At 42.1% G+C, this 26639-nt stretch overlaps 1 protein-coding gene across 2 annotated transcripts in view; it reads right to left on the minus strand.

Moving 5' to 3' along the window:
- The window catches only part of LOC101526347 (charged multivesicular body protein 1B2-like), a 91111-nt gene that overhangs the window by 49146 nt on the left and 15326 nt on the right, over positions 1–26639 (minus strand). Inside the window, exon 1 of one of the 2 annotated variants that reach the window (XM_058659007.1) lies at positions 11222–11306. The exons of the other annotated variant lie outside the window; for it this stretch is intronic. Within the exon in view, the coding sequence (XP_058514990.1) occupies positions 11222–11237 (16 nt within the window). The 5' untranslated portion in view covers positions 11238–11306. Of the gene's footprint in view, positions 1–11221; positions 11307–26639 lie in introns of those variants that run through there. 2 annotated transcript variants of the gene reach the window in all.

The raw sequence follows: 26639 nt of genomic DNA on the forward strand, positions 1-26639 counted from the left end.
GTTAAAAAGAAATTGTAATGAACATTTTTAAAAAGATATAGAATCGAGTGAAAACGAATGAGTGGAATGTGGCTTGTGGGATGTAGCGAATGCCACACATGGACTTTTCTAGACTTGAGACTCATATTAGGAAGGAATAAATGCACAAATTTAATATTATAAACATGAATTTCACATAGTCCAGAAGAGGACAGAACAAATCTCAAAGAAGAAAACAAAATATAGGAGAAAATAGATAACACAATAGGTAGGTTTAAAACGTCTAGAGTTCTCAATAAAGATTAATCAAATTAACATGCCAAAAATGAAAATATATGTGGATATTGCAGGTGTATTTTATTCACATAGAGAACAGATTTCAAAGCTGTAAAATTTCATGTACGTAATAGGGACTTCCGGTCCTCCTGCCCGTCCTTTGCCTTTCTTTTTCCTTTTCATTTTTGCAGTGGCATACCTTCAGTTTACTATGGATAGGTATTTGAGACAGTGGTTAAGATGCTGTGCTTGAGCTGCCAGTACCTCACATTGAAGTGCCTGTGCTGAGACCATGTTCCACTTCCAGTGTCAGGTTCTTGATAACATGCTCCCTGGGAGGTAACAGGTGATGATTTGAGTGCCTGGGTTCCTATCACCACATGATGGTCCCAGAATGTGTTCTGAGCCCCTGGCTCCAGCCTAGCCCAGTCCTGGCTATCTCAGGTATTAAGGGAGTGAACAAGTGCACGGAAGATTCCTTTCTGTTTCTCTTTCAAATAAGTCATACATTATGAACAGCATTCCAATAAACTGGATATTAATATTAATAATAATAATAATTCTAGATTCCCAATTCAGTGACTCAGATATTTTAACATGTAAGTACAGTAATGAATGAATAAACAAAATAACAACACAAGCTGGTCTTGATGGCTTTTTTAGTACACTATAGCAATCTTTTAAGAAAATCCAATTCCTGTATTACCCAAAACTTCAAAGAACAGGAAAAACACAATATTTCTCAACTTTGATATTTGAGCCAGAAAAGGTCACTGCATGTAAATGGACATTTATAAAACAATCTCTTTGGTAAACAGAGATGCAAATAGACTCAACAAGATATCAGCAACCATCCAATTGTTGAACATGTATCATACTCCTCAGCAAGGAAATAACACAGAATTTAACAAATTATCCATGTATTTAGCAGCACTAGAAAATAAAAAACTAAAAATAAATAACTGGTAATCTCAATGCCTGAGGAAAAAATATTAAATGAAACCTAACATTCTATGGGTTTATCAAATCAATATTCAGATGAGTGGTTGATAACCACCTCTTAGCAAATCAGTAATGGAAAAAACTTCCTTATCCTAAAAATTGTGCCTACTAAAAATACACTGAAGACATCATTTTTATAGTGAATAATAGTTAGGATTCCTTCCTTCTTGGAAGGGAAAATGAATGAATCCCAAACATTATCTTGAATAATAAAAAACAGCAATATGCCATATATATATAAAATTTCAAAATGTGCAATGTACACATGTTGTAAAATATGAAGAAATCCAGGGCCCGGCGGCATGGCCTAGTGGCTAAAGTCCTCGCCTTGAACGCCCCGGGATCCTATATGGACGCTGGTTCTAATCCCAGCAGCTCCACTTCCCATCCAGTTCCCTGCTTGTGGCCTGGGAAAGCAGTCGAGGACGGCCCAATGCACTGGGACCCTGCACCCATGTGGGAGACCAGGAAGAGGTCCCTGGTTCCCGGCTTTGGATCGGCGCAGCACCGGCCATTGCTGTCACTTGGGGAGCGAATCATCGGACGGAAGATCTTCCTTTCTGTCTCTCTGTATAGTTGACTTTGTAATGAAAATAAAATAAGTCTTTAAAAAAAAAAAAAGAAGGAAATCCATCTGAATCGTAACAGGCCCATTAAGACAGTAATACCTTTTGTGGAAGAAGGGAGATAAATTGGCAGTGTATGATAGTACATAAGCCTAAGGCTAGGTTAGTGGTATTTGCTTTTCTGTATTCCTTTGGGAGTGAGAATTAATTAAAAGGTACACAAATTGCACAAATTATTATGAATAAAACTTAGGCCAGTAATCCTTGTTCCACAAGATGACATATTTAGTTTTAATAAGTTTATTCTGCTATTTGAAAGGCAGAGTTACAAAGAGAAGGGATGGAGGTAGAATGGGGTTGAGAAGGTAGAGAACAGGGGGAGAAGGAGTGAGGGGAAGAGAAAGAGCATTCATCTTTTTGTGGTTCACTCCCAAATTATTGCAATACCAAGGGCTGGGGCAGGCTGATGCCCGGTGCCTGGAACTCCACTTGAGTCTCCCATATGGGAGGCAGGGTCTCAAGTACTTGGGGTAATTTTCCGCTGCTTTTCTAAACACATTTGGGATGCAGGTAGATTGGATTTAGGCCAAACATGTTGTGCCATAATACTGATTGATATATTTCTTTTTACAAAGAATATTCGAAAACTAAAATCGGAAAAGCATTATTAAATGTATACTTCACTGTTGACAATGGAATGTGTGGCAGTATTATAACTTGAATTTGCTTCTGTTTTACAAAAATTTAAAATAACAGCTTCTTGGGATCCCCTGTTTTGATATTCTATTCTCTCTTTTTTAAAGATTTACTTTATGTTTTATTTTCAAGGCAGAGTTACAGAGAGCAGTTGAGAGAGACAGAGAGCCTCCATCTGTTGGTTCACTCCCCAAATGGACACAGCGGCCAAAGCTGAGGGGGTATGACACCAGGAGCCAGGAATGTCTTCAGGGTTGCTCGCACGGGTGCAGGGGCCCAAGGCCTTGGACCATCCTCTGTCGCTTTCCTAGGCCATAAGCAGGGAGCTGGATGGGAAGTGGAGCAGCTGGGACACAAATCTGCACCCAAATGGGGTGCTGGTGCCGCAAACTGGTGCTATTCCTACTATGCCATGGCACTGACTCCCGATATAGCCTATTCTTAAGCTTTAGGTACAATCTGTAAAAACATTAATTTAAAGTTTATAATTTCAGGAGTTATTTACTTGGACATTCCCACATTACTTCAAATATCATGTTGTTAAATAACTGTTTCTCACTTAGAAACTGATCAGCATATACTGTTACTTTTCTTAAACATTAGATCATTTCTAAAAAAATATTACTTGCATGTTTTTACTTATTTGAAAGGCACAGTCACAGTGTAAGAGCTTCCATTTGGCTCACTTCCTAAATAATTGCAACAACCAGGGCTGGACCAGGTTAAAACCAGGAGTCCAGAACTCCATGCAGGTCTCTCACTTGGGTAGCAAGGACCAAAATACCTAAGTCAGCACCTGCTGGCTTCCCCCACCCCAGGGTGCGCAACAGCATGAAGTTTGCCAACTAAACCTGTGATTAATTCATGAAGGAAATTGTTCCATCAGTCATTTTTTTTTTTACAAAAAGAAACATTCTCTAGAGTTACAGCCAACTAAAATAGCTACAAAACACTACAAAAGCATTGTAACTCTAGTTCATCGTCAGTTTAGTAGCTGAATTGATTTTTTAAATCAGAAATCTATTTTTCCCACTTTAATATGTACATATTCACCCACTACAGTATGTATGGAGCAAGGTTTTAGCCCTACGGATTTCTGGCTTAATGATAAATCATCACCACTCTGGTGGTATTCTAGTTACCTGGGTCACATAAACATAGGAATATTTTTGATAGAAGTGCTTTCTTTTTAAAAATGCTGAATTTTATGTACCTGAAAGACAGAATGAGAGACCAAAAGCTATTTTCTATCCTCTAGTTCACTCCTCAAATGTCAGCAACTATTGAGGCTGGGCCAGACCAGAGGCGGGAGACTGGAACTTAATCTAGATCTCCCACATGAGTAGCAAGGACTCAAGCACTTGGGGCGCCACCTGCTGCCTCCCAGGATTCATTAGCAGGAAGTTGTTTCAGAAGTGAGTAGCCACTGCAAGAATTGGCACCACAGGTGCTGACATTTTTTGCTGAAAATTAAATCCTATATATCCAAAATAACTTTCGAAGGACTACTACTGCTACTATGGCTAGTCTTAATAGCTTTACTTAACACCGTCAAGTATTATGAATTTAGTACTTGAACATTCCAAATAAGATTTTAAAGCTGAGCTTAAGGCTCATTTTTTAAATGCCAAAACTAGTTTTACACAATTTCATAAAGCTTTCAAAAATAATTTAATATCCTTCCTTTAGTAATCTACAAAATGCATCACTCAAGACACATATCATAACTTACGTGTCATAGCTATTAATAACATTTTTGATGGATAGTTTCCTTTTTATCCTTTGATATCAGGCCATTAGTCGGTACTTCCAGTTTACGTCTGTGCTTTTCAGTCCCCTCTCTTGCCAATATATGCAGATCCCATAAATTAGAAAAAAAAAATGTCAGAACTTAGAATAAATGAGGAGTAAGTTCTCACTACAGCAATGCCCAGTGTTCTCACTCACAATCACTATCATTTTAATACCTGATCTAGGCAGTAGCAAAGATTTACAACCAGAAGCTCATTCACTGCCTGGGCTGAATTTATTCAGCCTCTGTGAGGCTTGCACATACCAGCATGAATGCTTTTCAGCAAATGTAAACAAGATTTCTTAGTGATGCTAAGAAAGTGGTTGGTCTTAAAGATACCCACTAGTTGACAGTAGGCTTCCTCTATCCTACATGCAAAGAAAAGCACAGCAAATTCACTCACTTGGTTTTGAGATTGCTATACAATACACTGAAGGGATCATCTGAACATTCCCATCACTGCAAAGCTTGCGAAAGCGGTCATTTTCTGCATTGCAACTCCCGAAAATAAAAAATACATATATCATTTCATAATAGATGTACCTTTTAATAGGGAATATTACTGAATAACACTCGTCTTGAAGAGTATCTAGCCTAGGTTTTCCCAAGAAGTGATGGGCTAGAATCATTTTTTTTTTCAAAACTTTTCAAGGAAAAATCTCAAGCGGAATATCAACTTAAAGAAAAAATACCTCTGCAAAATCTGCACAACTTAGTGAAACAGAACGGAATCGTGCTGTAAGTGTGGAGGCACTGCAACATTAACAGATTTTAGAGTCTAGTCCAAATACTCTATTCCTTGTTTACAAACTGTGACATTCTCTGCTTTAATTTAGTCTTAGATACAGTGGAGATCATAAACCTGTCCTCCAGCATGGCTTTCAGGATTTGAGATAACATATACAATTAAGAAATGCAAAGTTTGCCCAAGAATAGGTGTTCAATAAATCTCAGCTATTACAATTATTTCCTCATAATATTGCTAAGCCATGTGATTAACCATATAATATGGTTAGAAAGGAAATAAAAAGTCAGAATTTCTCAAAGAGATTCTATGTATTTGCAAGTAAAGTGATGACCAACAAATGATGCAATCCAGCTAGATTATTATTAACCCAGTCTTAGATTATTGCAGTAAAAAGTAATGTATATATATATATATTGCATATATACAAAGAAGCCTTGCTTTTAAATGGAATTCACTCAATATTTCTAAAGAAAAATGACAGATTACTGTAGCAATTTATATTAGAAATCTCTGAGGACAACAATGTTGTACAGTGGGTTAAGCCGCCACCTGCAATGTTCCTACTCCATATGGATACTAGTTCAATTTGTGATTATTTCTGTTTCAATCTATTTCTGCTAACATCACTGGGGAAGTAGTGGAAGGTGAGTCATTGCTTGAACCCTGCCACATGCGTAAGAGATCGGATGGAGTTCCAAGTTCCTGGCTTCAACCAGGTCCAACCCTTTTTAGTCATTTGGGGACATAATCAATAAATTAATGCACTGTTTTTCCTCTCTTGGTGTATCTGTGTGCATGTGGGTAAGTAAGTCAGCCTTTCAAATAATTTTTTTTAAAGAAGACTTATAGTACAAACTTCATGTTCCACCTGTTTCGCTGAAGTGGGTGGAAAACACTAAGTGAAAGCAAGTTTTACAAACACAGGAGGGCACACCTCTTTCATTATAAATGCCAAGAGCAGGATTTGTAACATGCTACATGCACAGAAGTAAAGATTGAAATAGAGGAGGGAAGAGGAGAGGTAAAACAATGTCTCTGCATTTGTCCACACCTACGATGTCAAGATACATTTAGATAGCAGAATGATGGGCTTATGACTGTTTATGAAGGACTATACTATTGTAATGATATAGCGGAAATCAGTGGGAGGGGTGAGAATTGGAGAGGGGTGAAGGGAAATCCCAAAGCATATGGAACTGTATCATAAAACAACAACATAAATAAGTAAAAAAAAAAAATCAAGATCATAAAAAGTATATAAAGAGAGAAAAAAAAAAAGAAGAGGGCTAATGAAGGGACCTCATTTTTATCTATGTAAATTACACATCCTGAATTCATGCCCCCTATGGGAGCTCAATAAAGGTTTATTGACTTAAAAAAAATGTGAAAACACAACACACATAAAACCATGCATTGTTTTGTTTTTCATTGACACTTACTTTTAAAATCTATTTATTTATCTTAGAAGTAGACAGAGAGAGATCCAATCTGTTGATTAACCTCACAATGGCACACGCGCAGAACACTCAGTCCGGGTCTCCTTATTGGATGGAAGGAACTCCATCTCTTGGGTCATCACTCTGTGCCCCAGGAGCCATAGCAGAAGGAAGTTGGGTTCAGGGGCCAGAGCCAGGAATCAAACCGAGGCACTCCAGCATCAGACACTCTTCATCTCAACAGGCCAAAGGGAAGGCCCACCTCTCCCGGAAGTTGGATCAGCCCTTGTATTGGGGGAGGTAGAGCTTGGGATGAGAGAATAACAGTGAGCTCTCAGAACTGAGAAGAACCTGTAGTTCCTTTGTCAGTCTCCCAGTTTTACTGATGTGGAAACTGAAAAGCTGAAGCCTAGGGATGGATGGCTAAGGAGTAACTTCTAGATGCATGAAAAATGAGGAACAGAAACACAGCTCAACTGCTTGCTGTTGGCATTTTCCCATTTCATAGGAAATTACTCAAAAACGGCCTCAAACGGAGTCAAAACATGAGCCATAAACAATCCGTACACTTCACACTTGCTGTAAACCACAACATTCTCCTGACTGGCCAGGCCATAAATCACAAGACTGCTGTGAGGAAACACATTTGAGAAGCAAATTAGAAATATTATTAATATCTTGGTCAAAATACATCATGCCACATTAGCTGACACAGGCAAAGCCTCAGCAACTGCATGTAATTGATTTCTACTTTAGGATCTGGGTGATTTGCAAGACTTAGACATTCTTAAGGTAGTTGGCAGCCTGAGCTGTCTGGGCAACCACAGAAGGAAGCATTGATACAAGTTCTGAACATTGCCTTCTCTCATAGTATCCACAGGATTAATCTCCCACTGCACTGTCACTAACAACATTTTCACGGTGCAGTTCCTTGGAGAATGACAACAGCTTTAAATAATCTGGTCTATATATGCAGTACTAAAATATAACAAGAAGCTTACTATTTCTAAGGGGTTATTTTATTACAAAATGCACTATTAAAAATATTTGTTTTTTTATTTGAAAGACAGATTTACAAAAGAACAACAGAAAAATCTTCCCTTGGCTAGTTCACTCCCCAAATGGCCACAATGGCTTCAGCTGAGCTGATCTGAGGCCAGCAGTCAGAAGCTTCTTCTGGGTCTCCCACACGAGTACAGGTGTCCAAGGATTTGGACCATCCTCCTCTGCCTTCCTAGGCCTTGAGCAGGAAGCTGGATGGGAAGTAGAGCAGCTGGCACATGCATTAGTGCCCTAACGGAATGCTGGTGCTTGTGTGTGGAAGATCAGCCTGTTAAGCAACTGTGCTTGTCCCTCAAAGAGGTTATCATGTTTACATGAGATGAAAAAACAAAACAAACAAAAAATACTCTTTGGCGTGGCTGTTGTGGCACAGCCAGTTAAGTCACAGCTTGTGAAGCCTACATCCCATATGGAATGCTAGCTTGATTCCCAGCTATTATCGTTCTGGTCCAGTTCACTACAGATGTGCCAATGATGCAGGAGATGATGGCTGAAGTACTGAGTTCTTCTTGTTTTCATGGTAGACAACGATGGAATTTTGGGTTTTGGCTCCGGATTGGGTCACCTGCAGACATGAATTTGGCCCACTGAAGAGTAAAGCAGGTCAAAGATCTCTGCCTAGACCCTTCAAATAAATTTTCAAATATTAAAAAAAAAAATCGCTCTCCTAGCATTCATCTCAGTTAATATGTCCTGCTTGTTAACAGTATTTCTACCCACCCATGTGTGTGCCATGCCTTCACTAACCAAAAGCTACTCAAAGCTGAGGAGATGGGGACCCAGTCATGGCATGGTGGGAAAAGCTGCCACCTGCATAGCTGGCATCCTGTACGGTTACTGGCTCACATCTCGGCTGCTCCACATCTCAATCCAGTTCCATGCAAATGCAGCTGCAGAGTAGCCAAGGATAGCTCTTGGGGTGTCTGTTACCAAGTAGGAGACAAACACAGTCTTGGCCGTTGAGCGATCAAGAGTGAACCAGCAGATGAAAGATATCTCCCTCTATATCCGCCTTTCAAAAAATAATAAAGATAAAAATAATCCTTTTTTTAAAAAAGTATCATAAGTCTCTGTGTACCTGTAACATGGGCACAGTGCTTAGTTTATATTAGACACTCAAATACAAGTTGATACTTGACTAAAAGTAAAAGGTCATTTGAACATTCTGTTCGTACTATGAGTCTAGGCAATCAATGAAAATATTTTCAATGCTGAAAGCTAATGACCTCATATTCCAGGTATTAAGAGTCTGATGGAAGAGCTAGGTAAGACGCCATATGACAAGGAAGACAGAGTTAACAAAGTGTGAAAGCACACAGGAAAAGCAGCCCCAAGCAGAAAGTGATAGGAAGTGGGACTATGGTATCCTTAGGCTTGGCTGGGAAGCAGGTGAAGAGAATAGGAAGAAAGAAAGATTCCTATAAATGAATGCAAAATACTAACTGTAAGAAAAGTATCATGTGCCTTAAAAAGCTGAGAGCCAAGGCATCCTGCAGGAGCCAAAACAAAACAACAGGAAAAGCAGCATGGACCAGGGAGTTATAGCATAATTTCCTAATTGGAGTGCAAGTCACTGTAGCGTTCCTACATAACAATACAAGTGGTGCCTTTGTAAAGGTGACACGAGGTCCAGCTCAAGTTTAGTTCAATGCATTTCTGGAGGACAGGTCACTGCCCTCTTCTCTACACCGGTGGAACTGGATGGATGGCGTACAGAAATAATCACAGCCAAATGGTCTGAAAGGAGGTGAGCCTCCTCCCTTCATGTGACTCAAGGGAAGATTGGTTTTTGTTAGGTATTAAACTATTGATAACAGTGCCGTTAACCAAGTCTTGGCAGGCGTTCCTGACAGAGCAGGTTAGCAGCCACTTATCCTGCTGTCAGTGGAAATCACACAAGGTCACCCTCACTAGGGAAAACTAACTGACACTATTGCAGCAGGAAGCAAGAATATCTTGAGAACTGATTCCAAACGGCCATCCCCACCCCCTTGAAAAAGAGATAACAATATTCGCCGTGTCTTCTTATTTACCGGGGGCATATTCCAAACATGCGAGCTTTAGGAAGCACTTTCATTTCATCTTCAGCACAGCTGTGTAAACTTGGTGGGTCACTTAGGATGTGCTATGGGATGAGTAAACTGGGCATGGCAAAGGTTGGGGATTTGTGCTGTCTCACAGGTGTCTTAAGAGGAAGTGGGAATGGGCCCGGTGGTGTGGCCTAGTGGCTAAAGTCCTGGCCTTGAATGCCCCAGGATCCCATATGGGCACTGGTTCTAATCCCACTTCCCATGCAGCTCCCTGCCTGTGGCCTGGGAAAGCAGTCCAGGACAGCCCAAAGCCTTGGGACCCTGCACCCATGTAGGAAACCCGGAAGAAGTTCCTGGGTCCTGGCTTCGGGTCGGCACAGCACAGGCCATTGAGGTCACTTGGGGAGTGAATCATTGGACGGAAGGTCAGTCTCTGTCTCTCCTCCTCTCTGTATATCTGAGTTTCCAATAAAAATAAAATAAATCCTTTTAAAAAAAAGAGGAAGTGGGGTTTAACACTGATCCTGTGACTCACTGTGCAGTGTTCTTTATGATGGCAGTAAGCTGCACTTTCCTTAGCTACAGTGACAAGTGGGCCTGCTAGCCATGCATGTCTCTTCACACCAAGCATGTCCCTCAAGGGTGCGTGTTTTATGACTGCTTTATGTTGGCACATGATGCAGTGGTTGCACTGCTCTGTGTATGCCTTATAAACCTCAAACCCCTTCAGCAGCCCTCTTTGTTAGCAAAGCCACAAAGTGATGACAAGAGCTATAAAACCATTCCTGTCATGCACATTTTGCCAGTTTCCCGTTTCATTCCAGGGCAAGATACCCAGCTCTTGTATTCTGTATGACACCAATTGCTGAAAGAGGGAATGACAGCGACGTGGAGATCCTGTGATATCTTTTCACTTGTAAAAAGCACTTTTGTCCTTCTGCAAGCCAGGGCTCCCTACAGCTTGGTTCTAAGCCCCTCCCAGTGCTTAAGTGGGGACACAGGTGCGCTTGATGACTGTGGCAGTTTGGGGGCGCTTTGCGAGCTTCCCCAGACGGTGAGTGCACAAGCACCCTTACTAACAAGCCAACCTTTATCCTAAGGCGCACAAGGGTCCCAGGCACTTCCTCTCCCTGCCATCACTTCTGACAAAGGGCGGCCTGCAGCATGACGGAGGTCTCCACCGTCCTAGTGCACTGGGATTGTACCTGCCGCCCCCACAGCCTTGAGAAGGGCTGGCGCTCTGCTCCTTCTCAGTTTCCTAAGGGGGCGAATTCCCGAAAGGACAGGTGACCACAGCCTGCAACAGGCAGGGTTCTGCTCAATCATCTTCCCAAACCAGTCCGGCGACTTTGCTGACCCTTCCCCTAACACCCCACGCCCCCAGACTGCAGCATCTCGCCAGCCAGCAGAAAACAAAAGCAGAAACAACAAACAAGCTGCGGGAGCCCAGCCGTCCGCATTGGCGCCCCGGCTCTGCGACCGGACTCCACCACCAGGCGCCTCCCGGGCCCCCGCCCCTGGACCCTATCCCTGTGCCCTACCTTCCGGACTCCACCACCAGGCGCCTCCCGGGCCCCCGCCCCTCGTCTCGGTCCCTGTGCCCTACCGGCCGGTTTACAGAGGCGAAAGGATACTCTCCATGCTCGCCATGGTCCCCAACTCTTCCCTGGGCAAGGCCGGGAGCCCTGCTGGTCAGGGGGCCACCTCACGCCGGGAGCCGCCACGGGTGTCCCCTCCCATTGGAGCTCTGCGAGGGGCGGGGCCGAATGCAGCAAAGGGGCGGTGCCAGGAGCAGAGGGGCGTGGCCAGGATCACCAAGGCGCTGGGCGGAGCGAAGCTTGGGTGAGGGGCCAGGAGCACAGAGGGGCGGGCCCAGCGCAGCCGAGGGCAGAGCGGCCAATACTCCTGTGCAAGGCCGGGAGCCCTACTGGTCGAGGGCCGCCTCACGCCGGGAGCCGCCGTGGGTGTCCCCTCCGCTGGAGCTCCCGCTGGCGAGGGGCGTGGGCAGGAACGCAGAGGGTCGGGCCGAGCGCAGCCGGGCGGAGGGGCCAGGAGCACAGAGGGGCGGGCCCAGCGCAGCCGAGGGGAGGACCGAGCCTCCGGGGCGGGGCCATGAACACCCGAGGGGCGGGGCCGCGCGCAGCCTGGTGCTGGGCCAGGAGCAGCCGGGGGCGGGACCCAGCCCACCCTAGGGGCGGGGCCGAGCGCGCAGAGGTGCGGGCGAGCGCCACGCCAAGATGGCGGCGTGGAGGCGGCGCGCGTGGGGCACGATGCCGGTCGCTGGGGGGCGTTGGAACGCTCGAGGGCAGCAGGTTCCGCGCCTCCTTCTGGAAGCGCTCGTGCTCCGCTCCAACGACCAGAGCCCAACGTTTTCCTTAAGGACCTGGGGGCCATCTCAGCTTCTGGGTCTTTCTGAGACCTGGGCACTCTTCGCAACCTGCGTGCCACCTGTTGCCTGAGCCTTCGCATGGCCCTTGGCCCCTCTGTGATCAGCGATTAGGTCTTAACGCATCAAGGAGCAAGGTATAGGGCCATAGTGTTTAGTGCGGTCGGGAGTCGGACTTGCACACTGGAGCTGTGAACAAGCGTGGTCCTTAAAGTCTGGGGCTAGAAAGGAAAGATGAAACGGCATGGGTAGGCTCAACGACTCAAGTTGATGTGAACTTGATGTGCTGTCTGCTTGGCCTCTTCATTTTTGTCAAGCAAAAGATCACGAAAGGCAAAAACGACGATGAAATCTCTGTATCATGCGCGGCAAGTGAAATGCTCAATAGTGCTGACACTTGCTGTGTGACGTATCGACATGTCCAAAGGACATTGATTAGGTTCAGTTGCTGGGTTTCTTTGGCCTTGGTGTGCTGCTTTTCAGTTCTAAACTATGGGAGCTTAGACAGCAGAACTGAGCGCAGAAAGCCAAGTTTTACTCTCCTGATACACATGGGTGGTCGGTTCCCGAGTTTAATAGACAGTCAACACTAGTAAAACCAACCTTTTGCAGCTAGATTCTGGGGACATACAGTTGGGACATCATGCCCACAAGTGGAAATGTCTAAAGGATATTGTTTTGTTTTGTGTGTTTAATCTCGCTTTCTATCTGAAATGCACAACTTTATTGCATCTGGCTTCACTGAGCAGATTCCATCATTGCTACATCAGTTTCCAAACAGGTTGTACCGTTTTAGTTTACTGTTGGAGAAATGTGTTTTGCGCATGAAAGGATTTTATGAGAAAGCGAACTGTCAGCCAATCACAGGTTCTTTTCTCAGTACATGGGCATACAGACCAGAATTGCTGAGGTGTAAGCATTTCTGTGTTTCATTTAAAGAATGAATTCTTCAGTGCATGTATAGGTAGGTAGCTTCAGAGAGTAATACCTTTTTAAAGGCTTTTTTTTCTTGCCCATTGTGGGGCTTTGAAAGACATTGTAGAGTACACTTGTTTGTGTGTGTGTGTGTGAAATTTAGATCTGGAGAGATCTGTTTTGTGAGGGGGCTTGTTGTTGATGTTTATCTTAAGTTAAATAATTACTGATGATGACCAATAGAAATGAGAATATTGTAGCATTAATGGTGTTTTACAAACTATGATGTCCTTACTCAAAAGAGAGATGTCTGTTGCCCACTGCTGTAGATTCTGTGAAGGTAAATTTGCAGTGGGTCTAAGCAACCTATATTTTAATATATTTAATATGTTTATGTGATTAATGATTATGTAATGTAATATTTAATATGTCATTTAAGTAGTGTATTATAAAAGGATTAAATTGGATGCAAATTAATCATTTACAAATGCTTGACAATTAAAACAATGAACAAATAATTTAATAAACAAAACAATTTAAAAGCACAAAGAAATTGTCAATAAGATTATTGGGTTTGCTTACGGAAGTTCTAAGTAGTCTGTAGAAGACCACTAGATTTGCTTGCTATTTATGACTCCCGTACTTTATTAATTTATTGAAAAATAGAGAGGTTATCCAAGTGGCTGGCAATATTCCTGTTTTAGTAAGAAGGAATCCATTCCACTTTGTAGAAATGAGGGTCTTTGTTGCTCATTAACAACAACAACAAAAGAGACAGAAATCATCACCCAATGCTGCACTCCTTAGACAGGGAAAGAGCACTCTGCAAACTTCATTGTTCTGTTTTATGTTTGAGTTGCAAGTAACGGTAACCAATTATGTGTTAGGATACACATGACATAGGTTAGAGCTGCAGGAGAGGAATTTAAAAAAAAAGCTCAGTGAGCTGAGGTAAAGAGAAGATGCAGCGGGGAACAGAAGTTTAAGGTCAAGAGAAAGGAGTTCTGAGTTGTTTCCATAGGTAACCTGGAAATTTGCACTAGTTATAATTAGAAAGTAAAAGAGTGATAAGGTTTCATCCTTATTTTCTTAGTAGATGGTGACGTTTGGTGATTAGAATATACTGTTATCAGAGAGAACATTTCTTAAGAAATCTTTGGTTTTTAACAGAGCACCGGAGACTAGCATTTCCCTTTGTCAGGAAACTTTTTCAATGAGATCATATTTTGTTATTAGTGAACATGATTGACTCTTAAAGACTAATGCTGTGAGAAAGAAGAAAGCATTTGCTATTATTAGAGACCCTTTCCCACTTTGGGATAATTTCAAATTAGTTTTGGGTGTTGTATGATTCATGAAATCTTTTAACACAGGCATAAGTGCTCAATTTCATTTTAATAAATTTTTTGTCTATTATTCCTCCACCCAGGAGCTGGATGGAGACAATTTTTCAGAAGAAGCAAATATTCTTGGGAGTTTCTTAACTTTTGTCAGAGGGCCGGGTGAAGACAAGGTAAAAAGAAAGAAGACAGCTTTCTTAAAAAGCTGTGTTCTGCACTTGTGTATGCCATTGCACTTGCCACAGACATTCACCTGTTATTCCAGAGACAGCTTTTACTTGCTGCTATTTTACTCTCGTTCTTTATCCTAGATTGCTTCTGGAGTCTCAAGGGAAAACTCTGTCAGAGTGATCCCCGTAGTTGTTATTACTTTATATGGCATTTGGTTAGAACCGAACTTAGGATGTTTGTGAATGTGAATCCTCTATATTTTATTAGACACACATTGTGTGATGTTTGAATATTGTTTTACACAAAATCAGCTGTAGTGTGATCCACAGTTCTTGCCTCTAGGTTAGATTTTCTCAGTCCAGTCTCTAGACATATTTGGATGGATGGAAAATTCTTTGCTTTGGTCTTTGCCCTGTGTATGCAGTGCAGAATATTTAGCAGCCCTATTCTTTCCTCCTGGATGTGAGTTTGCACGTCAGATTTCAAGTTGTAACAGCCAGATATTTTACCATATTTTCCACATATTCTTTAGAAAGCCAATTACCTCTAGTCAGTTGTAGAATATTTTTTTTTTCACGTGGGGCTATATTCGTTCATGGAGTGGGTCAGGAGGGGAAGATTAGAGAGAGGGAATTGTTTCTGCCTTCCGTTTTGTGTCCACAAGAAGAGAGAGACCATTCCTGCATGTTGTCACTCTTCATATGATCTTGGGAAAAGGAGTAGTTTTATGATATCACCCCTGGTCCCCAGTGTATCCTGAGTTAGTATCCGTTTGATTGATAGGTAGATGGGTGGGATTTAAAAAGAATAGTAGGGGTGTTGTTTCTAGGTATAACCCTAAACTAGCTACCTACGTTTCCCATTTCATTCTCCTCTCAGAGACTTCAGACACTTTTTTATTTTTAAGATTTACTTATTTTTACTTGGAAAGCCAGAGCTACATTGAGACAGGGAATGATAGAGTGAGGGAGGGAGAGAGAGTTTTTCGACCCTATCATGTAAATGATTTGTTTCATGTATTTGCTTTTCTGTGTTTTTTAGTTATCTTATGATCATTGTTTTGAATTTCTTTTCATGCACTTCACCAATTTCATCTTCACAGTCTAAATCCTGAAGTATGATTATATTCCTTTTGAGGAGTGATATTGTCTCCGTTTTGATGTTTCTTTTTTTTAGAAAAGTTTTGAAAATTTTAATTTCATTTTTAATATTGTTTCTATACTTGACGGGCATGTATGTCCATGTGGGCCTCTGATTATGGCGGGAAAGATTGAGGTTTCGAGGAAGGTGGATGGGACCAATGTTTCAGTTCTCTTTTTTCTTTGCTGCTATGTCCATAGCAGGGTGGAAGGGAAACCAGCACTCCTTGCTGTCAAACTACATCAGTGCTCGGAGAGGGAATCAATCTTTTTGATATTGCTTTAGAGACACTGACGTAGGAGAGAATCTTCCCAGGTATAGTTGCAGTGGTTTTGATAGTTCTGAGATGTCTTTATTTCACTGCACTTTGGCGGAGAAAATCTTTCTAAGGTCTATTGACTGACCAAGTCTACCTTGGTATATCCGCAGACCTAGATATTTGCTGCAAAGCCTGGCCATAAGAGTTGTTTAGCTGTTCTGCTTTCCTTCTTTGGAAGAGGTACTCGATGTCCTCTGTTGGCTTAGATCATGTGTTTCATGTGCTTGTGAATATGTTCTCTATGGCACAGGCGTCAGCAATTGAAGAGGCCCAGTCACTGGTTATTCAAGGTCAAATCACATATCTTGTGATTTTCCCTGAAGCTGAAGTTTGAATCCAGTGTCTACTTGGGGAGACCCCAAGAAACCTCTCCTTGGACGTCTTCAGAATTGACTCTTGTGTGTGACAGCTACTGCAGGGACATGTTCCTTTTATACCCAATTTGTGGAGCTTTATTTGTACCATGAAGGCATGTTGAATTTTATCAAATGCTTTCTCGATATCTAATTGAAGTGATCGTATGGGTTTTCTCCATTCTGTTGATGTGATATGTGATGTTTGTTGATTTTCAAATGTTCACCTACCTTTACATTTCCAGGGTAAATCTGTATAGATCATGCTGTATGATCTTTTTGATGTGGTTTGAATTTTGTCTGTTAGTGTTTGGTTGAGAAATTTTGTTCAGTTGACACAGGTTCTGTGGTGTTTATGTGTTGTATCTTGGTAGGATTATCATAAAGATTTCAGCAGAGTCTATCCTGCTCAATATTTTTGGAATAGATTCTAAAATAGTTTTAAATTATTGGAGTTGCTTCCTCTTTAAATATTTTGTAGCATTCATGTTTCAAGGCTCAGGTCCTGGACTTTTTCTTGAAGGAAGACTTTTAATTACTACTTCAATTTTTGTGCTTATTAAAGGTCTGTCTGTACAGTCTGTCTTGTTGATTTAATCTTTGTAGGTTATATGTGACCGGGGATTTATCCATTGCTTTTTTTTTTTAAAGATTTATTCATTTTTATTACAGCCAGATATACACAGAGGAGGAGAGACAGAGAGGAAGATCCTCCGTCCGATGATTCACTCCCCAAGTGAGCCGCAACGGGCCGATGCGCGCCAATCCAAAGCCGGGAACCAGGAACCTCTTCCGGGTCTCCCACGCGGGTGCAGTGTCCCAATGCATTGGGCCGTCCTCAACTGCTTTCCCAGGCCACAAGCAGGGAGCTGGATGGGAAGTGGAGCTGCCGGGATTAGAACCGGCGCCCACATGGGATCCCGGGGCTTTCAAGGCGAGGACTTCAGCTGCTAGGCCACGCCGCCGGGCCCGATTTATCCATTTCTTTGAGGTCACTCACATATGTGCCTGAGATCCAAGTATATAAGGCATTTCCCAGTATTTCTCAGGCACATTAGCAGGGAAGTTGTATAGAAAGCAGAATAGTTGGAACTTGAAGCAGCATGTCAATGTGTGATTCTGTGTCCCACAGTGCTAGGTCCTGCAGTTTTGCTTTCTTTTTGTCTTTATCTGGTGGCGATCCTAGGATATACTGAACTTGACCAGGTTCCTTCCCTTGCGGGTTTTGGAACAGTTTGAGAATTGCTGGAATTGGTTTTGACTTGTTGTTTTCTGGAACTCACCATGTTGAGCACAGCTAAAGAAATCCAATAGAGGCTACACTTCTGAGCTTACCTAGAGCCAAAGTCATGAAATATATGCTATCAGTATGCTATTTGCCCTCAAAAAAATGGTTTTCTTCCTAATAAAGTTTAACTCCAAAATTAGAAGTGATGAAACGCAAAAACAATACCCCCAAAAGATAAAAATAATTCTTTAGTGATACATCCCGACTGAAGTGACTCTTCACCATGCCTAAGAAAGATTTTGCAATATTAATCCTTAGGTTTCAACATGGGATGCGAGTTGGTGCAGCAATTACTGTTAGTTTGGTTACACTGCCAATTTGGATGTCTGTATCCCATATCAAAGTGCTAAGACTGAATTCCGGTTTCTGACTCCTGCTGGTGATGCGCGATCCTGGGTGCAAGCCATCACCTGCATCCTTATTGCAAGTGATGACTCATGTGGGCGCGTCCCTGCTGTCTACGTGGGAGAGCTAGACCGAGGTTCTGGCTTCAGCCTGGCCTATCTCTGACTACTCTAGGCATTTGGCACATGAACCCACACCTGAGCTATCTCTGTGCTTGCCCCATCCCATCCCCTTCCCTTTCACATCCTCTTTCCCTCCCTCTCAAATATAAAGAAGTAAATTTTAAAAATTCAAGAAAATACACACACATAATGAAATGAGGGAAGAATTCATGGTATGAATGACAAATTCAACAAAGTGAAATCATTTCAAAGCATAACAATGAAGATTTAAAAATCAATCAATAGGGCCCGGCGGCGTGGCCTAGCGGCTAAAGTCCTCGCCTTGAACGCCCTGGGATCCCATATGGGCGCCGGTTCTAATCCCTGCAGCTCCACTTCCCATCCAGCTCCCTGCTTGTGGCCTGGGAAAGCAGTCGAGGATGGCCCAGGGCTTTGGGACCCTGCCGCGTGGGAGACCGGAAGACCTGGAAGATGTTCCTAGTTCCCGGCTTCGGATCGGCGCAGCACCAGCCATTGCGGCTCACTTGGGGAGTGAAACATCGGACGGAAGATCTTCCTCTCTGTCTCTCCTCTTCTCTGTATATCTGACTTTGTAATAAAATAAATAAATCTTTAAAACAAAATCAATCAATAATACAAAAAGGGGGAAAGAATGAAACTTATCATGGCAGATGATTACCATACCTCAGAGATAACTCCTAAGAATGAAAGCAACAAAGAATAGATAAATGATTCATAAAGTTACAGTTCATTGGGCCCGGCGGCGTGGCCTAGCAGCTAAAGTCCTTGCCTTGAATGCGCCGGGATACCATATGGGCGCCGGTTCTAATCCCGGCAGCTCCACTTCCCATCCAGCTCCCTGCTTGTGGCCTGGGAAAGCAGTTGAGGACGGCCCAATGCATTGGGACCCTGCACCCGCGTGGGAGACCTGGAGGAGGTTCCTGGCTCCTGGCTTCGGATCGGCATAACATCGGCCGTTGTGGCTCACTTGGGGAGTGAAACATCGGATGGAAGATCTTCCTCTTTGTTTCTCCTCCTCTCTGTATAGCCGGCTTTCCAATAATAATAAATCTTTAAAAAAAAAGTTACAGTTCATTGTTGCCAATAATGACCTTGAAAACTGATTATCACCCAGAGTCAAAACATATAGACTGGTTGAGTGGATAAGTTAAGGCCCCAACTATGTGCTGCTTGTAAGAAACTCATTTCACTTTAAGTATACACAAAACTTAAGAATACAGGGCTGGGATAAGATAGTCCATGAAAATTCTAATAAATGAAGCCAGGATTAGGTATATCTCACACCAGATAAAAAAAATTTAAATAAAAACCATAAAATAGAGAAAAAGATGATCATTATATTAATAAAGGAATCGATTCAGTAAGACGACAATTACAAATGCACCCAAAACTAACACACAAATATGCACAGTAAATAACATTAGATGTAAGGGAGAAAGACGCTGAAATACAATAACAACTTAGGATATCATCACCACACTTGTATCAATGGACATATTATCTAAACAAAAAAACCCTACAGATATGACATTATCTAAAAAAAAATCTATAGATATACAGAGAAAGAGCTCTGTCTGCTGGTTCACGCCCCAAGCTGCTGCTAAGCTAAACCAAAGCCAGGAGCTTCTTCTGAGTCTCCCACGCGGGTACAGGGTCCCAAGGCTTTGGGCCGTCCTCTACTGCTTTCCCAGGCCACTAGCAGGGAGCTGGATGGGAAGTGAAGTACCCAGAGCATGAATAGACACTGATATTTGATCTTGGAATGTGCAAGGTGAGGATTTGGCCACTGAGCCATCATGCTAGCATTATTTTTATTCCTTTAGTGACCCTTTGACTATATTGTTATATTTCCTTTGTCCTTTTCTTCTTGTTGACTTTTGGTTGTGATTTGAGAGGCAATATCATATGATTTCTTTTTTTTTTTAAGATTTATTCATTTTTATTACAGCCAGATATACAGAGAGGAGGAGAGACAGAGAAAAAGACCTTCTGTCCGATGATTCACTCCCCAAGTGAGCCGCAACGGGCCGGTGCGCGCCGATCCGAAGCCAGGAACCTGGAACCTCTTCCGGGTCTCCCACACGGGTGCAGTGTCCCAATGCATTGGGCCGTCCTCGACTGCTTTCCCAGGCCACAAGCAGAGAGCTGGATTGGAAGTGGAGCTGCTGGGATTAGAACCGGCGCCCATATGGGATCCCGGGGCTTTCAAGGCGAGGAGTTTAGCCACTAGGCCACGCCGCCGGGCCCAATATCATATGATTTCAAGTGTCCTAATTTGAGGCACTTGCTTGAATCCAAATATGCAGAATGTTTTGTGTAGTGACGGGAGGAATTAGAGTTCTGTGTTGTTTAGTGTTCACTTATTTCATGATTTCTAGAGCTGCGCTTCAGTCACTCTCCTTGAAATGTACCTGCTGCTTTGTTGCCCTGACTCTCTCTGGGACAGAGGGAATCTCAGGATGCTTCTATTCAGCCATGTTGATTTGGATCTGTTAACCATTTTTGTGAAAATTAAAAAAAAAAATTTTAAAGTTACTTATGTTCACTGGAAAGGTAGTTACAAAGAAGGAGAGACAGACAGACAGACGGATCCTCCATCTGCTGGTTCACGCCCCTGATGGCTGTGATGGCCAGAACCTGGCTGACAGGACGGTGGCAGGAGTTGCGAGGTTCCTGCTGCTTTCACACATGGGTGGGCCTTGGGCGAGCTTCTGGTGCCCTCCCAGGCCATAAGCAGGGAGCCAGATCAGAAGTGGAGCAGCCCAGACATGGACTGGTGCCCACATGGGATGCCAGAGTCACAGATAGAGGCTAAGCTCGCCATTCCTCTGTGCTAGCCCTACAAATTAGAATTTTTAAGTTTATTTTTCATTTTATATGATGCATGCTATCTCTTTGTCTCTCTGTCACACACATACAGCAATTATATTCTGTCCACTGATTTACCTCCTCCAAAGGCTGTAATTCCAGGAACCCAGGCTTTTGAACCATCATCTGATGCCTCTCAGAGTACACATTGTAGAAAGCTGCATCAGAAATAGAGGAGCCAGGATTGGAATCAAGTACTCTGACATGGGATATGGATGTTACAACTAACATCTTTTAAAAAAAAAGATTTACTTATTTTATTGCAAAGTCAGATATACAGAGAGGAGGTGATTCAGAGAGGAGCATCTTCCATCCTATAAGTCACTCACCAAGCGGCCGCAACAGCTGGAGCTGAGCCAATCTGAAGCTAGGAGCCAGGAACCCCTTCTGGTGCAGGGTCATCCTTGTCTGCTTTCAAAGGCCACAAGCAGGGAGCTGGATGGGAAGTGGGGCCGCGGGGATTAGAACCGGCACCCATATGGAATCCTGGCACGTTCAAGGCGAGGACTTTAGCTGCTAGGCTACAGCGTTGGACCCAAGTAGCATGTTAAACTCTGTGCTAAACACATACTCAGAGAAACTTTGCCTATGTCAGGTGTACTATGTGATGTCTTGCTATATTCATGGGTATACAGTGTGAAAGGATGAACTAGAGTCGTGTGAACTCAGATTACCATACCCTGACATTGTTAACTTTGTGTTTGTGTGCAGTAAGTGCACTTGACTTTCAAGTGAACAATACAATAGTCACAGGGTTAGGCATTAGGAATCTAGAACTTGTTAATCTTACAGATGTAAGTCTGTGTGCTATTTTTACATTTATATAACATGACATCCATATACATATTTCCAAATTTAGCTCTCTAGGCTAACCTCATCTGAACTCTAGCCTTCAAATCACTGCTACCTGCTTTACAGACTGATGTTCCCGGGGACTCTCACATTTATCTGGCTTACAAATAAACTGACTCATCCTACTCCAGTTTCTGTATATGCACATGCATGCACACACAGGACAGCATGCACAGGACACACCTTTTCCTTGCTTTACACTGGTTCATGAAGTGACGGTAGCGTTTGTTCACATTGCTCAAGGGCTTCTCTACTTCCTCCTCCCTCTTCCTTAGACGTCACAGCCTGTCTTTAGTCAAAAACTTTTCTGGATCTGTTCCTTTCGACCTACAATTAGGTGGTTCCGACACTACCACATTTCTCAATATGTTCCATGCATGTTAACTTTAAAAAACAGTTCTTATGTGGTCTATGGGGGATGTAGAAGCCAGATTATTTAGGGTGAACACTTAGTGAATGGAGTCTTTGTAGGTGAAGATGAGAGATCCAGAGATCCAGGATTTGCTGGTTGTTGATTTTTGATTCTTTGAAACTCTAGGCTCTGGGTTCAAACATAAATATTTATAAATCCTACATATTAACTTGCTGTATGTATGTATGTGTGTGTGTGTTTATATCTATCTGTCTGACATCTTTCTTATTTACAATTAGGAAACCCGTTACTTTTGTTCTTAAGATGTCATTTCAGAGTTTTGATTTGTAGCTATAAATATATAGTGGTATTTTATCTCTATGTGAGAGGCAAGTCTGTAACAAGGTCCTCACTGCTTGATTTTCACTTTTATTGATCAGGAAGCAGAGCACAAATAACTCCCTAGCGCCTCCTTTCATCCTGGTCCCATCTGCTCTGTATTAAAAAGAGAACAACAAAATTTCTTTCTAGTATGTGGATGCCACTCCCAAGTATTCAGTACTGACACAGGCTCATTTCATGTTTATCTAGTCCATTGGCCATTTCCTTGGTTATCTGGGAGATGTGAATGTTACATTCTGCTACACTAATGCTATATTTTCCAAGGCATGATTGAGTATTATTTACACAAAATATTTATTGAATTAGGAGAGGATTTCCAGGAATTGTATCTATATGTGTTCAAAGTATTTTGTTGTATTTTATTAATGTCACAGCTAAGAGTATGCATAATATTAAGGAGCTGACCCTTTAGTAAACATCTGATAAACTAAATATTCTGCTTATTTTCTGTATAAGGAGCATCATCATCTAATGAAGATACATCCATTGCCTAGTTTTTATTTTGAAAATTTGTGAAGTTATTATATTTATGACTTTATATATCTAGTTAATCCAGGCTAGAAATAAAGATCCTACAGACAGTAGGTATCAGGAAAGGATAGTTTTAGAATGCTTGGGGCTTTGAATTTCGATGTTAATATTTTTATTTTTTATTTTTATTGTTCATTGATGATTACGTGGTTGACCAGGGTGGGAAGCATTAAGGGTTAGGCAAAAGTGGGTGAAATCATTGTTTCTAAATTCTCTATTTTGTCTTGTCTCTGGGGGGAGGGGAGAGTTAAAGGGGGAAGCCACACCCAGCCTCCCAAATGTCCCAGAACCCAGAGATGGGGAACTGCCACCCAATATCAACCCAGGGTCCCGGTGTAGTGCATGTTCTGAGGGTTCTGACTAAGCAGTTTGCATAGTTCTGAAATGCTGTTGATTTTGCTGATCCAGGGGTTAAGGAAGCCCTCCCAATGTCCGTTGACTGACCTAGTTGCCCTCAAGTCTCCATTCACCCAGATTTTTGCTGTCCTAGTTTGCTGGGGTAGTTTTCCAATTTTCTCTGTTCTCCTTCCTCTGCTGCGACACTAAATGAGCTGTCATATTCTCCATGTGCATCAGGGTCTATTCCCAGTGCTCTGCTGGTTTCACTCGCAGGCGGGCATAGGGACCAGGGCCAAGTGACCCAAACCCCACCAGATACCCCACCCCTTGGGCTCACAAATCTGGCTCCCACAGACCCCAGGCTGGCATGGCTTGCCTCACCTCAGCATCCCTAATGTGAGCTGGCTGGCACTGCAGCCTGACCCGGCCCCTCCTAGGCCTTGTTTTAATATGCTGCCGGCTGCCTATGATATTTGGCAAGTCAGTCATCTCACCTGTTAAATGAGGGCAGTAATACCTTCTTCGTTAAGGCTGTCATAAGTATTAAGTAAGAAAATAGGTTCAAATATTTAGCTCACTACACGAAATAGAACCACAGTTCAGCAAAGATGGGATTCATTGTTGTTGAGAGCAGCAGCATTAGAAGATCTGTAATATTAATAGCTGCAGTTCTTGTTACCATACTGTATTAGGTTATGGCATGTGAACTTTCTTCTAGCACTCTTTCAGTTAATTGAATAACTCATAATTCTGACTTGTGCCATTAAAGAATTTCTTGTAGCATTGCACAAATGTTGAGGGGCTAGCATTGTGCTACAGTTGGTTAAGGTGATGCTATAATACAGGCATACCATATGGGTGCCAGTTTTAGTCCCTGCTGCTGTCCTTCGTTGATTTCTCTGCTAGTGCACCTGGGAAAGCAGTGCAAAAATACAAGAACTTGGACTCTTGCCACCTATGTGTGAGTTCTAGATGGAGTTGTAAGCTCATGACTTTGGCCTTGTCCATTTTTGGTCATTGTGACAATTTGGAAAGCGAAACAGTGGATGGAAGATCTCTCCCTTCTACTTAACTGTGCCTTTTAAATAAGGAAGTAAGCAAATAAATCTCTATTAAAAAGAAAGCTAAACATTGAAAGTATTGTTAGCATCATTACTTAATTGTATTAAATGAGTTACTTAAGTGGTGACAGCAGGATAGAGACAGACACGCAGAGAGGGTGTATATGTGTATCTTTTCGAACTTGTTCTGGAAATGCACTGTGAAGCCTACTTATAAAAATCAAATAATGATAGCATTACTAGGAGAATAGTAAAGCATCATTGTCTTATTACATTGCCTTTAACCTGACTCTGAGTATTATTTATTGTATAAGTTACATTTAAGTTTTTGTCTTTTTATTGTAGTGTACCTAAGGTAGTAATACACTCTCCAGAAAGTTTTGAAAAATGTTTTTAGTGATAGGTTTTTATTATCATGTATATTCATGTTGAGATACCTGTTTCCATTTTATAGCTCAGAGAGAGCGGCAGTAGACACACATGCACACAGACAAACACAGTCACACAATCTTTTGCTCCGTGATTCATTTCCCAGGTGCCTAAACTATCCTAAGCTAGGCTCTCTGAAGATCTCCGTACTGGTCTCCCTGTTGGGTGGCAGCAATCCAGGTACTTTCGCTATAATTTGCTACCTACCAGTAATCATATCAGCAGGAAAGTAGAACTGCACATGAAGCTGGGACTGGCACTCAGGCTTTGATAGGAGATGTGGGCATCCCAGGGACCTCTTCACCAACAGCTGCTGTTATTATTTCATTTTTTTGAAGATTGATTTATTTCGTTACAAAGTCAGATATACAGAGAGGAGGAGAGACAGAGAGGAAGATCTTCCGTCCAATGTTTCACTCCCCAAGTGAGCCGCAACGGGCCGGTGCGTGCCGATCCGAAGCCGGGAACCAGGAACCTCTTCCAGTCTCCCATTTGTGTGCAGGGTCCCAAAGCATTGGGCCGTCTTCGACTGCTTTCCCAGGCCACAGGCAGGGAGCTGGATCGGAAGTGGAGCTGCCGGGATTAGAACCGGCGCCCATATGGGATCCCGGGGCTTTCAAGGCGAGGACTTTAGCCACTAGGCCACGCCGCCAGGCCCTATTATTTCATTTCTAATAAGTACTTTTACGGTGATCATTTGGATGAGAGAAGACAGAAGAGCTCCATATTTTAGAAGAACACAACGGGTGAGCATGTTGTAAAAGAAAAGCTCATACGTTTGATTTTCAGGAAAACAATGAGAAATGGCTGTTTTGTTTGCATGTTCACTACACATTTTCTCATTTGATCATCAAATAGCTCTATGAAATGTATTATGGTTACCCCCATTTTCAGATGCAAAAACTAAGATACATCAATTAAGTAGTTTTTTTTTCATGCTAACACAGCTTATAAATTAGAAATATTTAGAATAAAGCTCTAGTATGTTTGGATTGTGAGCATGCATTATCTTTTCACCAATGAAATTCTTCTTTATTTGTTGATGACTCTATGTCTGACATATAAAGCTGAGAATCTTACACAGTATAATCTCCCATTTTAATTATAGTTTTTATGTAAAATAAAAGAATGTACATATTCTGAAGAAAAAGGTAGGACTTTAAAAAATTTAACTTACCCATGATTGCATCATTGTTAAATGGAAATACTAGAATCTGAATTCTAGTCATGCCAGGGTCTTAAATCTCTCACACCTTTTTAGTGTAGTTAATGAGAAATTACTGCAATACAGTAGTTCTTAATGTGTTGCCATTCATAATATAGCATGATTCCTTACTGTGAATTTTAAATTTTTCTGTTACATTAAAAGTTTCATTTTAATTGGAAATTTAGCTTTATTCTACTTGGGTAATTATGACATCTTAAAAATGTTACTGATACCTGTTAAAATATTAGTTTCATAAGAATTTTTTCCCTACCTTATCCAGTCCCCACAGAATGATTCAATAATATATGAAGAGGTACTTCATTTTTTAACTATTTTGTTCATTTAAAGATCATGTAATCTTTTTCAGTGTTCCTAAAGTGGTTATGCACATTTCCCTTTAGAAAAAAAAAGATTTACTAATTCTTATTGGAAAAGCAGATATTCAGAGAAAAAGATCATCCATCTGCTAATTCACTCTCCAAGTGGCCACATGGCCAGAGCTGAGCCGACCCGAAGCTAGGAGCCAGGAGCTTCTTCCAGGTCTCCCACGTGGATGCAGGGTTCCAAGGTTTTGGGTTATTTTCCACTGTTTTCCCAGGCCACTGGTAGGG

The sequence above is a fragment of the Ochotona princeps genome, chromosome X, assembly GCF_030435755.1.
Source record: "Ochotona princeps isolate mOchPri1 chromosome X, mOchPri1.hap1, whole genome shotgun sequence".
In the NCBI taxonomy this organism is placed as follows: Eukaryota; Metazoa; Chordata; class Mammalia; order Lagomorpha; family Ochotonidae; genus Ochotona; species Ochotona princeps.